General features: G+C 34.2%; 1 protein-coding gene across 1 annotated transcript in view; it reads left to right on the top strand.

Moving 5' to 3' along the window:
- The window catches only part of LOC111866849 (sphingosine kinase 2), a 62,912-nt gene that overhangs the window by 28,484 nt on the left and 21,267 nt on the right, over nt 1-13,161 (top strand). Inside the window, exons 2-4 of the mRNA XM_023856171.2 lie at nt 2,240-2,591; nt 8,903-9,002; nt 12,324-12,444. Of these exons, the coding sequence (XP_023711939.1) occupies nt 2,240-2,591; nt 8,903-9,002; nt 12,324-12,444 (573 nt within the window). The remainder of the gene's footprint in view (nt 1-2,239; nt 2,592-8,902; nt 9,003-12,323; nt 12,445-13,161) is intronic.

The raw sequence follows: 13,161 nt of genomic DNA, 5'->3' as shown, positions 1-13,161 counted from the left end.
TATAAACAATTTAATTCTCACTGTAATGTCTCCAGCAGTCCACAGTAGACTGTATTTGCAATAATTAAAAAGCCATGAGGTATGAAAAATCACAAACACATTTTGATACCCTTTGCACTTGAAACAGACGTATCCATATGGAGACTCATTTAATATGGATTCCATTCCACATTGGCCTTTGTCAGTATAGGGCATGTGCCGTTCTTTGAAGCTACATAGAGGCATTATGACGTGAGAGTGGCAAAACATATCTTTGTTTCAAACCATTCTGAATAGACAAATATTTGCATGCTCAAACTTTACTGTAGGTTTTGCTTTGTACAGAATTGACCATGCAAGAAAAAGTATTGAATAAAGTTGTGTCAGTTTGATAATACAACTTCTCAGTAATTACCACAGTAGTTATATTTCCTTGATCATAAAACAGTATAATACTTTATTCTTTTCACTTCTGTGGCAATTCCTCCTTTTTCAAAATAGAATGAATATGGATGTTCATCTCAAAATGTAATAATTTACCTCCTGCACAGATGAATTCTGGTAGAATTTGTTCAGTACCTGGAGAGTATGCCTTCTAAACTGTTCAGTAACAGTATCATTGTCAGTGCATTTCCATCTGTCTAAAATGAACCCCATGTCCATATAATTCCTAACTGAAATAAGTTTTACACCTGTTCAAAAATATTGTGGATATATACAGCGAGGTTACCATTCCCATCTTTTAACAAGCTACGTCTTAGTTTATAGTCCTTACATTTATGTATGTCTCTATACAAGCCTAATGTTTGTTTCCAATTATTTGTTTCAAGTGCTTTTGTTTTGTACCTGCAACTTCTGTTCTTTGACATAATACTTTTTCAGATAATATCCATTCATTTTCTCCTTCCTCTATTCTAATACTTTGGATATTAGTCATCAATTCGTTTTTATATTGCTTTCAGTCATTATAACCTGACCACAGTTTTGATATTCCAATACTTTTCATGTCCTCTGATATCCACATTACCATCCAAATTTTTCCATCACAGACCTACACGATTTTAATCTGATACTGTTCCTGATCTTGCATGTTACATTCTTGAGATTAAACCTTTCCTTATGAAACTTTTTCATTGTTTGGTTCCTTACCGACAGTCTTTCCCTGACTTTTGCAACCATCAGATACTGATCAGTATCACATTCAGTTAACATATTTTGTCATGAGGAGACCAAATTTATTTATAAATGTTGTGATACAGGGTCATTTTATTCTTGATGGACTTTTTGGCTTGTTGCAGTTTGCTATAACCTCCTTACCATTATTAATTTTATGTAAAATCTCTTTTCCAGTTGTGTGTTTGAATTCCCCCCCCCCTGAATATTTGTTTTGAAATGTCTTCTCTCCAAATTTGTACACTGAAATCTACAAACAGAATGGTGATTTTATTTGTATGGATCTGATCAAATATGCAGGTTCAGGAATATCACTCAGAAACTTCATTTGGGAAGTGGTAGATTTTAATCTCAACTGCAATACCAACTGAGGAATTCCATGGCTGCCCTCATTCCCTCCAAGCAAATGCTGGAGTGATTAGGCAATGATTGTATCCTTCCAAATCCTCTCCACCTCGTTATTCATCAGTCCTACCATTCAACACTGTATAATCTGGATACTGACAGCATTGTAAAGTAACCCACAAAATATATCACATACTTACTCTAGTTCCTTATAAAATTATCCTCAGTTGGAGCATGCACCATCAGAATATTAAAAGTACTTTTGATTTTTGATATTAATATTTGTCACAAGTCCTTTTTCCGCTGTTGATGGTTTTTCCAAAAAATCCTAGGGGAATGGGGCAGATGCCCGGCTTCCTGTCTGCCAGTACCCATGATATGCAGTATGTACCTATGACATCCTGCCTTCTTAACTGCTGATATGCGTCTCTTGTGGCACAAAAACTGTATTGCAAAGTGATAATATTGTCACGAGTTTGAGTGACTGTAGATGAGGCTTGGATTGGTAATTGGATTTATTGAACACTTATGGATCGTAACTATAGGTAACTATAGTGCCAGCGCTAATACACACACACCACAATTCACTGCGGCACATACTAAGTCTTCTCAGTCTTCTGTGTCTTCACTGGTTGTCGAGTTATGGCCACCAATGCCATAAACCTGTAGTTATGATAGACTTTATATATAAAAACCTACAGTTACTCTAATGACCATATGTTTATTTTCTGCCATTCTCCAGTTTCACACCTGGAGGAGAGGAAGCTGTTGGTGTTGCTGAATCCAAAGAGTGGTCCAGGAAAAGCACGAGAGATCTTTCAACAGAGGGTAGTCCCAATGCTGGCTGAAGCAGAAGTGTGTTTTGACTTACATGTGACAAAACATGCAAACTATGCCAGGGACTTTGTGTGCACAAAAAATATTTATCAGTGGCGTGGTTTGGTTGTGGTGGGAGGTGACGGAATCATGTTTGAGGTGATCAACGGTCTCTTTGAACGTGAAGACTGGCAGAAAGCTGTAAAGGAACTGCCTATTGGAGTCATTCCATGTGGATCTGGAAATGGGTTAGCCAAAGCTATCAGCTATGCCGTTGGGTAAGTCTGCTTCTGGATTTTTCAAGAATAGTAAAGTACACATTGGTTTGTGTGTATTCAGTGTTTAATTATTTAACTAATATCATGTAAATCCTGGGGTATTCCAGTTTTATTTATTTAATATCCATAATATCACTGAATCTTATTCCTGCTATATACTCCGTATGAGTCACAGATTTTTGTGATGCATTTGTTGTTAGAATCCTGATCACAGCAGTAGAAGCCAACTCAGAAACTGGGACAGGAAGAACACTATAATGATATAATAGTTTCACTTACATACCGAAAAATCCGTCCATATGTGATGAAGAAATTACAGTAACACAATATTATCCATGTTGTACATCATAAGCCTTGTTTTCTGCACACCAATTCTAAAGGGTCATGACAATGTTATGTTAAATTAATATATTACCTGAATATGAGCTGCCATCAAACATAAGCTGCACCCAAAAAAATGTACAGTCTTGAAGTAAAAAAGATATTGTTATATTTTAGCGTCCTGTTGCACTGATTTATGTCCATGATTTATTCTGACCGTCTTACAGTGCATACATTTATTCACCTTACTCTTCTCTCTTGCACTACATGTTTCGGCACTAAAGTGCCATCTTCAGGTGCTTTTCGATGTACGTTGAACTACTGCATTGCATGCCCTGTTGTCTTTATACTAAAATAACTAAAATATATATTTGTCATATATATTGCTAAATTTTAAATATTAAAAATTGAATTGAATTGAATTGAATTTATTTACATTCCGTAAATCCAGTACAGGTGAGACACCATAGGATATGGAACAAGTCAAGTTAGAATACATAGTAGCTATACAATAATACAGTAATATTGCAATTAAATGAGGTAAACTTATAATACTTATAATACACATTAAACAATGATCAAGAAATTTATCAAGATTTATAATGGACTAAAATAAAATAAAATTAAAATTTCCATTAAGACATTCATTCATTACTCATTCCATTAATCAAGTGCGTCAAATTAAAATGCATATAAAAGAGACAATCAATAAAAAAGAGACAAATAAAACAGGATAATTACATAATTTGTAGTTTATGACATATTTCTATATCAGTTCATTTATCGTCACAATCTGTGTGTTATCTTACATTACACATTATACCCATTTCTGTTGGTAGTATTCTTTCATGGAATAAAAGGAGTGATGAAGTAAAAATCTCTTTAGTGCTCTCTTAAAATTTGGTACATCCAAAGTCAACTCTTTTAAAGTTTGAGGTAAATGGTTGAAGGCTTTAATACCCGCCACATATGCACTCTGACTATACTTTGTCAGGTTCACAGAAGGCAAATATAGATTATTATGGGTTCGGGTTTTATGTTCATGAATCATGGTAATAGCATTAAAAAGATGATCATTATTAATCGTGAATAAAATCAATGAGTATATGAATTGGGAATAGAATGACAGTATTTCGAATTTCTCAAATAGATGTCTACATGATTCTCTTGGACCAAAATTTGCAATAATTCTCATAGCCTTCTTTTGTAGTCTAAAGACATTGCAGGCATAGGAAGCGTTACCCCAGAAAATTATGCCATAGCTTAAAATGGAGTGAATGTGTGCAAAATAAATTACCTTTAATGTATCTAATGGGATAAAATGCTTTATGTTTCTCAACGCATAACATGACCTTGCAATTTTATTGATAACATAGTTAATATGCTGTTTCCATGTGATGGTATCATCAATAATTAGTCCTAGAAATTTAGTTTCTTTCACCTTTGGTAATTTTATTTCATCATCTATGGTCATTGGGGTAATATTATAACAATTCTTGGAACGAAATTCAATATATTGAGATTTTTTAAAATTTAAAGCAAGTAAATTAGCATTAAACCATGTGTCAATATCTTTTAAAGTTTGTTTGAGATTAATTTCAAGTTCTAATTTATTTATGTCAGTTATTATAATACTTGTGTCATCTGCAAAAAGTACTGTTTTATTTTTCCTATTGCTTATTGAAGGTAAGTCATTAATGTAAAACAGAAAAAATAGTGGGCCAAGGATAGATCCCTGAGGTACACCACATTTGATTACTTCCCATTCGGAAAAGCTTCTACTGTCGAATTTGTTTCCTATTACAACTCTTTGGTATCTATCCATTAAATATGATTCTATAAGTGACTTAAATTTCCCTTCTATTCCATAAAATATTAACTTTTCTAGTAATATTTTGTGGTTGACACAGTCAAATGCTTTCTGTAGATCACAGAATAAGCCTCCTACCATTAACTTATTATTCATTGCAGATAGGATACTGTTCATTAACGAGAAAGCTGCCTGTTCAGTTGAGGAGTGAGACCTAAAACCATACTGTTCCTGTGCTAATATATTATTTGACTCTATATGATTAATAAGTCTTGCATACATTAATTTCTCAATTATCTTAGAAAAGGAAGTTAGCAGTGATATGGGCCTGTAATTGGCCATATTTTGAGTTTCACCTTTTTTAAAAAGTGGTTTAACTGTGGCATATTTCAGTCTGTCCGGGAAAACCCCAGTACTGAGAATTTTATTACAGATGTAAGTCAGAGGGGAGACTATAAATGGCAGACTTACTTTTATGATTCTATTTGAAATTTCATCATATCCGGTCGAATTTTTTGTCTTTAACGATTTAATAATTCTTGTAATTTCTTGAGTAGAGGCATATTGCCATTTCATCTTATTGACTGGCAAGTTAAATGAATCAATCAAGTAGTCAATTGGGGTGGGTAGTTCCTGATTTGAACATACATTCTTATTTAGGATGGTAGAATCAGCTATAGATATGAAAAACTTATTAAACGCATTTGCAATTTTGTTCTGATTCCTTATTACTTTGTTTTCAATCATTAAAGATTGAACACAATTGCCCCTTTTTGTTTTCCCTTTTTCCACGTTTATAATTTCCCACGTACTTCTCATTTTATTATTGGATCTAGAGATAAGTTTATTATAGTGTAATTTCTTTGCAGCAATAATCACTTTTGATAATACTTTACAATATTGTTTGTAATATATTTTAAGGTTTAGATCATCCCACTGTCTACTTAGCACTAAAAGTTCTTTTTTTCTTCTGCATGATATCCTAATTCCCTGTGTAATCCATTTCTTGTTATAATCCTTGTGCTCAACTTTTTTTTTTTGAAAGCAGGTATAAAAACATCTTAGGTACGTATTATGGAAATTGTTGAATATAATATTAACATTATTATTTTCAAAGATGTTTTCCCAGTTTTCCCAACTTAATAATTTTTTAAATTCTTCACAATTGTTCTTATTTATACTTCTTATGAAGGTAGAGCCCAGAACTTTGTTTGGCACAGGAACATTCTTGAAAGTAATGACCTGCGCATCGTGGTCCGATAGCCCATTTATACATGGCTTAATGCTATAGCTACGTCTATTATCTATAAATATATTATCTATTAGCGAGGCCGAAGTATTAGTAATTCTTGTAGGAAATTTGACACTATCTTTAAGATTATAGGTACTTAGTAAAACTTCTAGTTTTGATTTTCTGTTATTATTTTCCAAATAATCAATGTTAAAATCCCCACATATTATAAATTCAACATTAGATTTCTGGAGAGAGTTAAGGATAAAATCCAGTTTGACCATAAAAAGATCAAAATCACCTATTGGGGATCTATATATACATAAAACTATTATCCTTATTTTATTAAATTCTGTTTTAATAGCTACTATTTCAATATCCTTTTCTTTTGAAAATTTTTGAACATTAATCACAGTGAAATTATAATCCTCATTAATGAATATACAAACACCTCCATTTTTGTGCTTCTTCCTACAATAGCCTGCGCAAAATTTGTAGTTAGGTATGTGAATTCCCTCCATCTCGTGGACTTTTAAATGGTGTTCCGATAGACATATTATACTAGGTTTCTCATTTATTAAAGATAGAGTTAACTCATTAATTTTATCTTTCAAACCCCTTATATTTTGATGAAATATCCTGAGGGGGATGTTTAAATCATCACTCCTTTTAACCCTTTTCCTTGAACATTTAGGTCTGTTTGTGTCTACCATAAAAAATCTTTATTTCTTGAGATTGTGGCCTTGTTTGGTCTACTTGAAGATCTACATATATTAGTTCTATCTACTTCTTTGGAATGTATTTCCTGATCTATGTTGTTAGATAAGCTTTTCACATTTATATTTTTCCCGGAGAAATTTTCATTTAACTTTTCATTTAACTTTACCGCTTCCTTAACAGGGACAGGTTCAATGTTTTTAACAATTTTATTGAAAACGTCAGTTCTTTCTTCCTTCCATTGCTTTGGAATAGGAGTAGTTTTTTCCTCTACCACACACTGTTTTACTAGTTTCGTTAATTCTATAGAAACTAGCTCTTTGCCTTTATTATTTAAGTGTTGTCCATGTCTAGTAAAGTACTTCCTTTGAGCATCCACATTTAAGAGCTTAACATTTCTATGCAGCAGAACAATTTTCTTTAATTGTCTGTTAAATTTGATGTTAGAACTATTCAGGATTTGTCATCCTTATGTCGTATTTCAGTACGCGAGTCACACCTATCTTCTTCTGTCGGAGTATTCTTCCTACTTTCATGTGTATTGTGCTGTGTGTTGTGTCTTACTCCTGTGACTGTGTGTGTTATATTGCTGGGCCTGCTGGTTATGTGGGTATTTTATGCATTTACGTGATTTTCAACTTTTCATCATTATTTCCCACTTTCTCATTGTACGAAATTGGGTGTAAATTGCAAGGAACACTTGTCTTACCATCACTGAACAGTTCAACCCAGGCACTTCTTTACCACTTGAGTTGCAATCTGTATTCCCAACAGAACAGACAAAATACATTGTAAGATGAGGCACCGGCCAGACAATTAATGTCAAATAATACTACATCTATACCATGGGCCTCCAAGCAGTTTACTATATGTCTACATGTCTAGAATATACCATTATGTCTGCGGGAATATGACAAGATTCAACTTCATGATATGCAATATCACATGAAGAGTTTTTAGCCTTATTTTACTCCATAACTTTCGTTTTATAATAATTTTATAATTCATTATATTTTTGTACCATATATTTTATAACGTAACAGTTATCTAGTATCCAGCTTTACTGTCACAATTTCAGTTCAATAGTATGTGAATATAGTAATCATGTGTCTGCCTGATGATGGCTTTAAAAGCCAAAACATGTAGCTAAGGTAATTTTAACCTTGACCATTATGTTGTGTTATGACAGACTCCAATAAAGAATTGTATACTTCTTTACCAGTCTCAGTACTTATGAGTGCAGATATACTATGTACCTTTACCAGATCTAGACAATCCAATGAATTTTATTTGGCTTCAAAACTGTTTATAAACTGCATCCTGGTTTTAAAAGCATCAGTTCTGGAAAGACAGCATGGCTTATATTTTGGCTAATATGATTTGGGGATTTACTCCATCATTTTAGAATTCCAAACACAGCACAGCATTTTGGAACCCATATCTTTTTTTTTCTCACTGGAGGATGGAAACTCAGTCAGTTTCAAGAACGGGGTTTGTTCTGATCACAGAGTCCAAAAACTCAATACAACTATGTGTTTTCCATGCTTCACTATGAACATATTAAATCAAAATATCATACTTTCAGATAATTATGCAGTTTGCTCCAGTTTACATATTATTAACTAAACCATTAAGTCTGACTTGTACTTGTATTACAGTAGTTTTCCATTTTCAGGCATAGAATATGCAAAACCACATTTATTGACATGTATGTATATGGTGCATGTGTATAGTGATAAAATGAAATATGGAAGGTAAAAGTTGTCTGATACTTTAGCTGATAAAGAAATACCATCTCTTAGTGATTAACAAAAAGTTATATGAAAATCTTACCATGGAGAACTTGAAACCAGCAACGTAATTTGTGATAGGAAATATCAGAAATTTTACAAAATGAGCAGGTAAGTTCTTGTATAATAAAGGTTTATTTTTAAGGGTGTGAGGTCTGACTTTGCAGTTTCACTTATATTCCACATTCATAACAGTGACATTATGGCACTCCAGTTTTCAGGAGGAATTCAGCGCCCTACACACTTTGTCTGTATAAAGTGAACGGAACGAAACGGAAAGTGGTTTTTCAGGAACAGTATTTTTGGGGACAGCATTAGGATTTGTGTATTATCCACACACAACAAAACATATTTAGAGAATTCACAGGCAAATTATCATGTATTATCATCCCATACATGAATATTCTGAAATATATATTCATATATGAAAATTCTGTTTCAGAGAGCCATATGACCAGAACCCAGTTCTTATCTCCACACTGTCTGTAATAAAATGCAGGTGTACACCTATGGATTTGGTTCGAGTGGAAACGAAGTCTCAGGTTTGTATATTTTGGCTGAATCTGAGAATTTTATATGTGCAGGAGCAAAGGAACTATTTATGTTAAATTTGAGGTTCATGTAGTGGTGAATATTAAGATTATGGTTGCAGATGTAATGCTGTGGGAATTGGTAGATGGTTACCAGTGTTTTGGAATAACCTGATGCCTGCCTTCATCCTCAGGCTATGTTCTTCTGAAGATATAGGTAGCAGGTTCCTCCAAAACTTTGGTGCCTATCTACCAAACTGCTTGGCATCACATCTCAGACGACTATAATCTTAAATGTGTGTTAGTTAACATTCCACACATGTGTTTATTTACTAAGTGCCTGGCTTTGAACTTATTCAGTTTTGTTTTTATTTATGTGCACCTTGTTCTGTACAAAGCTACAGTGAAGACTTTTCTCTTGGGTTTTCTCAATTGTTCTGACAACTGACACCATACTTAAGTACGTGTCTAAGTGGAAAGCGGAGAAAATGTTTGAATTGCAAAGGGGTTGTAATGAAGTTTTCCTCATGATGACTAAGTATAAATCAGAGCCTCATTTAAAGAAGCACAGTACTGGAATATGCACGAAACAAAATGGAAATAATGTTGTTTGTAGCAAGGATCATCTCAGGTGGCTGTTATCTTGTTTATGTGCGATTTATTTAGGGATGCTGTCCATAACTCAGAATGTGCAGGGCTGAATGGTAAATTGAATAATGATTGAATTGGAAAGGCTGTGGAGGGAAGAAGTCATGGTCTAATTTTAGGTATTATTCCAACATTTTCCTAGATTGAATGGGAAAACCATAAAAATAACCTCAGTCAGGTACCTCTTGAATGCAAGTCAGAAGCCTGCTTTTGTCTGTTATAACAGAAATAACGGCAACCATCTTTTAAGTAAGGATGAACTTAAATATGATTAATTAATTAATCTTGTCAGATATAACCTCAAAGTTTTGCACCATAGCCATTTTCACACTGGTCACTGCTGCATACATAATTTTCAAGAAAGTCTATTATGTACTATTATACAACATTTCATATTCCTAGCTGCAATGGAATATTAGTTACCAGTGTCACTGACAACTGAAATTTGAATTAGAATATTTGCATAGTTGCCATGTTGTTGTCTTAGATTCTACAAATAATTACCTTGGCAAAAGTTGCATATTATTTCAAAGGTCCGTCACCGTGTGCAATATCATCATCTGCAGTAAATCAGTAGTTCATGGTAGTATCATTCCCATATCACAAAATTTTACATCCACCGTGATGTTGTTACTGATTATAATAAATTCAAATGTACAAGGTTGGCATGTTCTGCGGTGGAATATTATTCATACCAAATTTCATTATAATTGATCACTTGATTTAAAAGCTGAAGAGGTGAAATACAGACAACACATAAATACAATTTTGTCCTTAAGAAAGGAAATTAGTAATAGGTAGTTGTGATTCATTTTTAGGAATATAATGAAATTATTTCCCCAATAATTCTTTCTATACATAATATAACTCTTGCCATAGAACCTGTACATTATAAGTAGCATTTTAGTTGTGGCTTAATTTTAAGTTCTTTTGAGTCTTATATGTAGCAGTAAATTCCCTAAGACAGGTTATTGGCCTATGGCTGATAAAGATTGTTGTTTGTAAACCTCCAGATAGGTTCTCCCAATCTTGTATCCTGGTTATTGACTTGATGATATCGCTTTAGTGGCTGATTTCTGCTACCAACTAGATCTGCCTGAATATGGAATGTTTCTCTATTGAAAAACATTTTATTATGTGATTATACATTGAAATGTTTGGTGGAATATTGTTTACAATATTGAGTTTTGATATTTTTTGTTGGTACTTATGGCCATTGAAATTCTACTTTTAGTTGCAAGAAAAGTTGAGTTTATTTGAATTTGGGCAACAGTATTCTTGATATAATGATATTGCTGGGTATAATATCCCTTTCATTCAAATAACTTGTTTATTCCCTCTTCGAATTTCATAATCTGAAGGCAGTGCTCTGAATATAGCATTTGAATCTGTCACTTGTGATCCAACAAAGTGATGTTCTTTGTTCAGTCTGTGTAAAGTGCCACACTGCATGTGTATTTCTACTGTGAAACGTAGTTTCAGGCTTCCATGCTGACAGTGTTGAACTTCTGGGATTCTTGACACAGTGTTAGATATATAGGAGGGAGACTTAGAAATCTGAGTCCTACAGTGTTATGAGGGGTGGTAATATAAATGGAATGTATGTTTCTAACATCCATGTAAAGTATTTGAACTCTGAGTTTGAGAATTTTTTTTTTTTTAGTTTAATCAGCGATCAGCAATCAGAATCTACATTCTATAGGCTAATATTATGAATGTTGAGATGACATGATGAGGAGGTGTCCAGCGGCGAATCCTCAGGAGTTCAAATCAGGTCAATTGGCCAGAGTTTGAGAAATGAAAGGCTTCTTGGATCGACTCTGTGGTTAGAAGTTAACATTATTGCTCAAGGCATTGTAGCATAGGCATCTGTGTTAACACTAAAAAAATAGGAGTGAAATGTAACTGATGTCATACAACTTCTGTTTATGTTTTTTTATTTATTTGTTAGTCTTTCAGTGATAAAAAAAGTCTCCACAATATTCTTTGGCATGTACATGAGTATACTGTTCCATCCCCCCACCCCCAGTTTTTTTTTTCCCAAAGTGTTTTCATGCAGGTCTGTCCCACGAAACAAAATGACCAGCCGGGCATGTACTAAAACATCACTAGTATGGTAAGCTCACGCCATTCACTTCACTACCCAGTATGAATGTGCAGTGACTTCCCTATTTTAGTATGAGATTCCATATGAAAGTGTAAGAAATGAAGAAAAGTATTTGTTGTAATGAAAAGCTATGTATACAAATAGGCGTTCACATGTTACAACTCCTACTTCATGTTTATGAATCCTTTGAATCCTGGGCAGGCCAAAATGGCAGCCCATCCACCCTCCCCCCACCTCCAGTTCCATTAAAAATACTTTTTTTTTAGGATTTGAATGTTGATTACATTTCCCACATGATTTTTTTGAGCCAGTTCATATCACCACAAATTTTGTTTCTTACATTCATACTTCGAAGTCATATCCAAATTAGATCACCATGGATTATATTTTTACCGTCAGGTTCAGAGTCATGCAGTTCACCTTCAATTAAAATGAAAATGTGTTGATGCCAGAAGTGGTATTAAGAATAGCTTATGTAAATGGAATATTCATCTGAAGAGTAGTCATCAGTTGCTGCTTCTTGAGTTAGGAGTAGGAGTAAGAAAGCAGCAATAACCTGAAGGTTTTTCTTTTTTCAGTTCCTGTTTTCCTTCTTGTCCGTGGGCTGGGGTCTCCTGTCAGATATTGATATTGAATCCGAAAGATTACGGGCCATTGGTGGACAGCGATTCACAGTGTGGAGTGTTGCTAGGCTTATAGGTCAGTAAATGTTCAATTGATTGTTGTGCATCTATATTAATTCTTGCAACACTTTTGGTGTGTCTGTAGAATATATGCACATACACACCTAAAGTGGTAGAAGGAAATAGTAAAACCTACAGGAATTCAGTTTTATATGAGGGTTGAAACTTTAATAGTGGCAACTATTTATTTACAACTAATACAAAATAGATGCATGTTTCGAAGTTTTACTGTCCTTCACTGTAGTCACCAGGATTGTGTACAACCCATTGCCAGCGATGTGGAAGTCGTAGGATACCTTTAGCAGCGCCTGTTGTGTTGATAGTTCAAATATGGTGGTCTACTGCCTGAAGAATCTCTGGAACAGTTCTGAAGCGAATGACACGAAGTGGTTCCTTCATCTTAGGAATCAAGTAGAAGTCACAAGGGCTTAAGTCTGGGAAATATGGTGGATGGTACAGTACTTCCCAGCCCCATCGATCGGTCAAATCAGCCACAGCTTGCACTTCATGCGACCGAGCATGTCGCGACCTGCAAAATGATGGGTGGGTTCTGCAGAAAGTGTCGCCGCTTCTTTCTAAAAGCTGGTAGCAGGTTGTGTTCCAAAAATGAACAGTAATACTGCACATTGATGGTCTGCTGTCTGGGAATGGTATTTGTTAGGATAACACCATCACAGTCGTACACGAGAATCACCATAACTTTCACATTGCTGGGGTTCTGACAAACTTTTGA

Source organism: Cryptotermes secundus, unplaced genomic scaffold (assembly GCF_002891405.2).
Source record: "Cryptotermes secundus unplaced genomic scaffold, Csec_1.0 scaffold643, whole genome shotgun sequence".
In the NCBI taxonomy this organism is placed as follows: Eukaryota; Metazoa; Arthropoda; class Insecta; order Blattodea; family Kalotermitidae; genus Cryptotermes; species Cryptotermes secundus.
The sequence above is the reverse complement of the archived record's forward strand: the minus strand, read 5'-3'. Positions and strand labels throughout refer to the sequence as shown.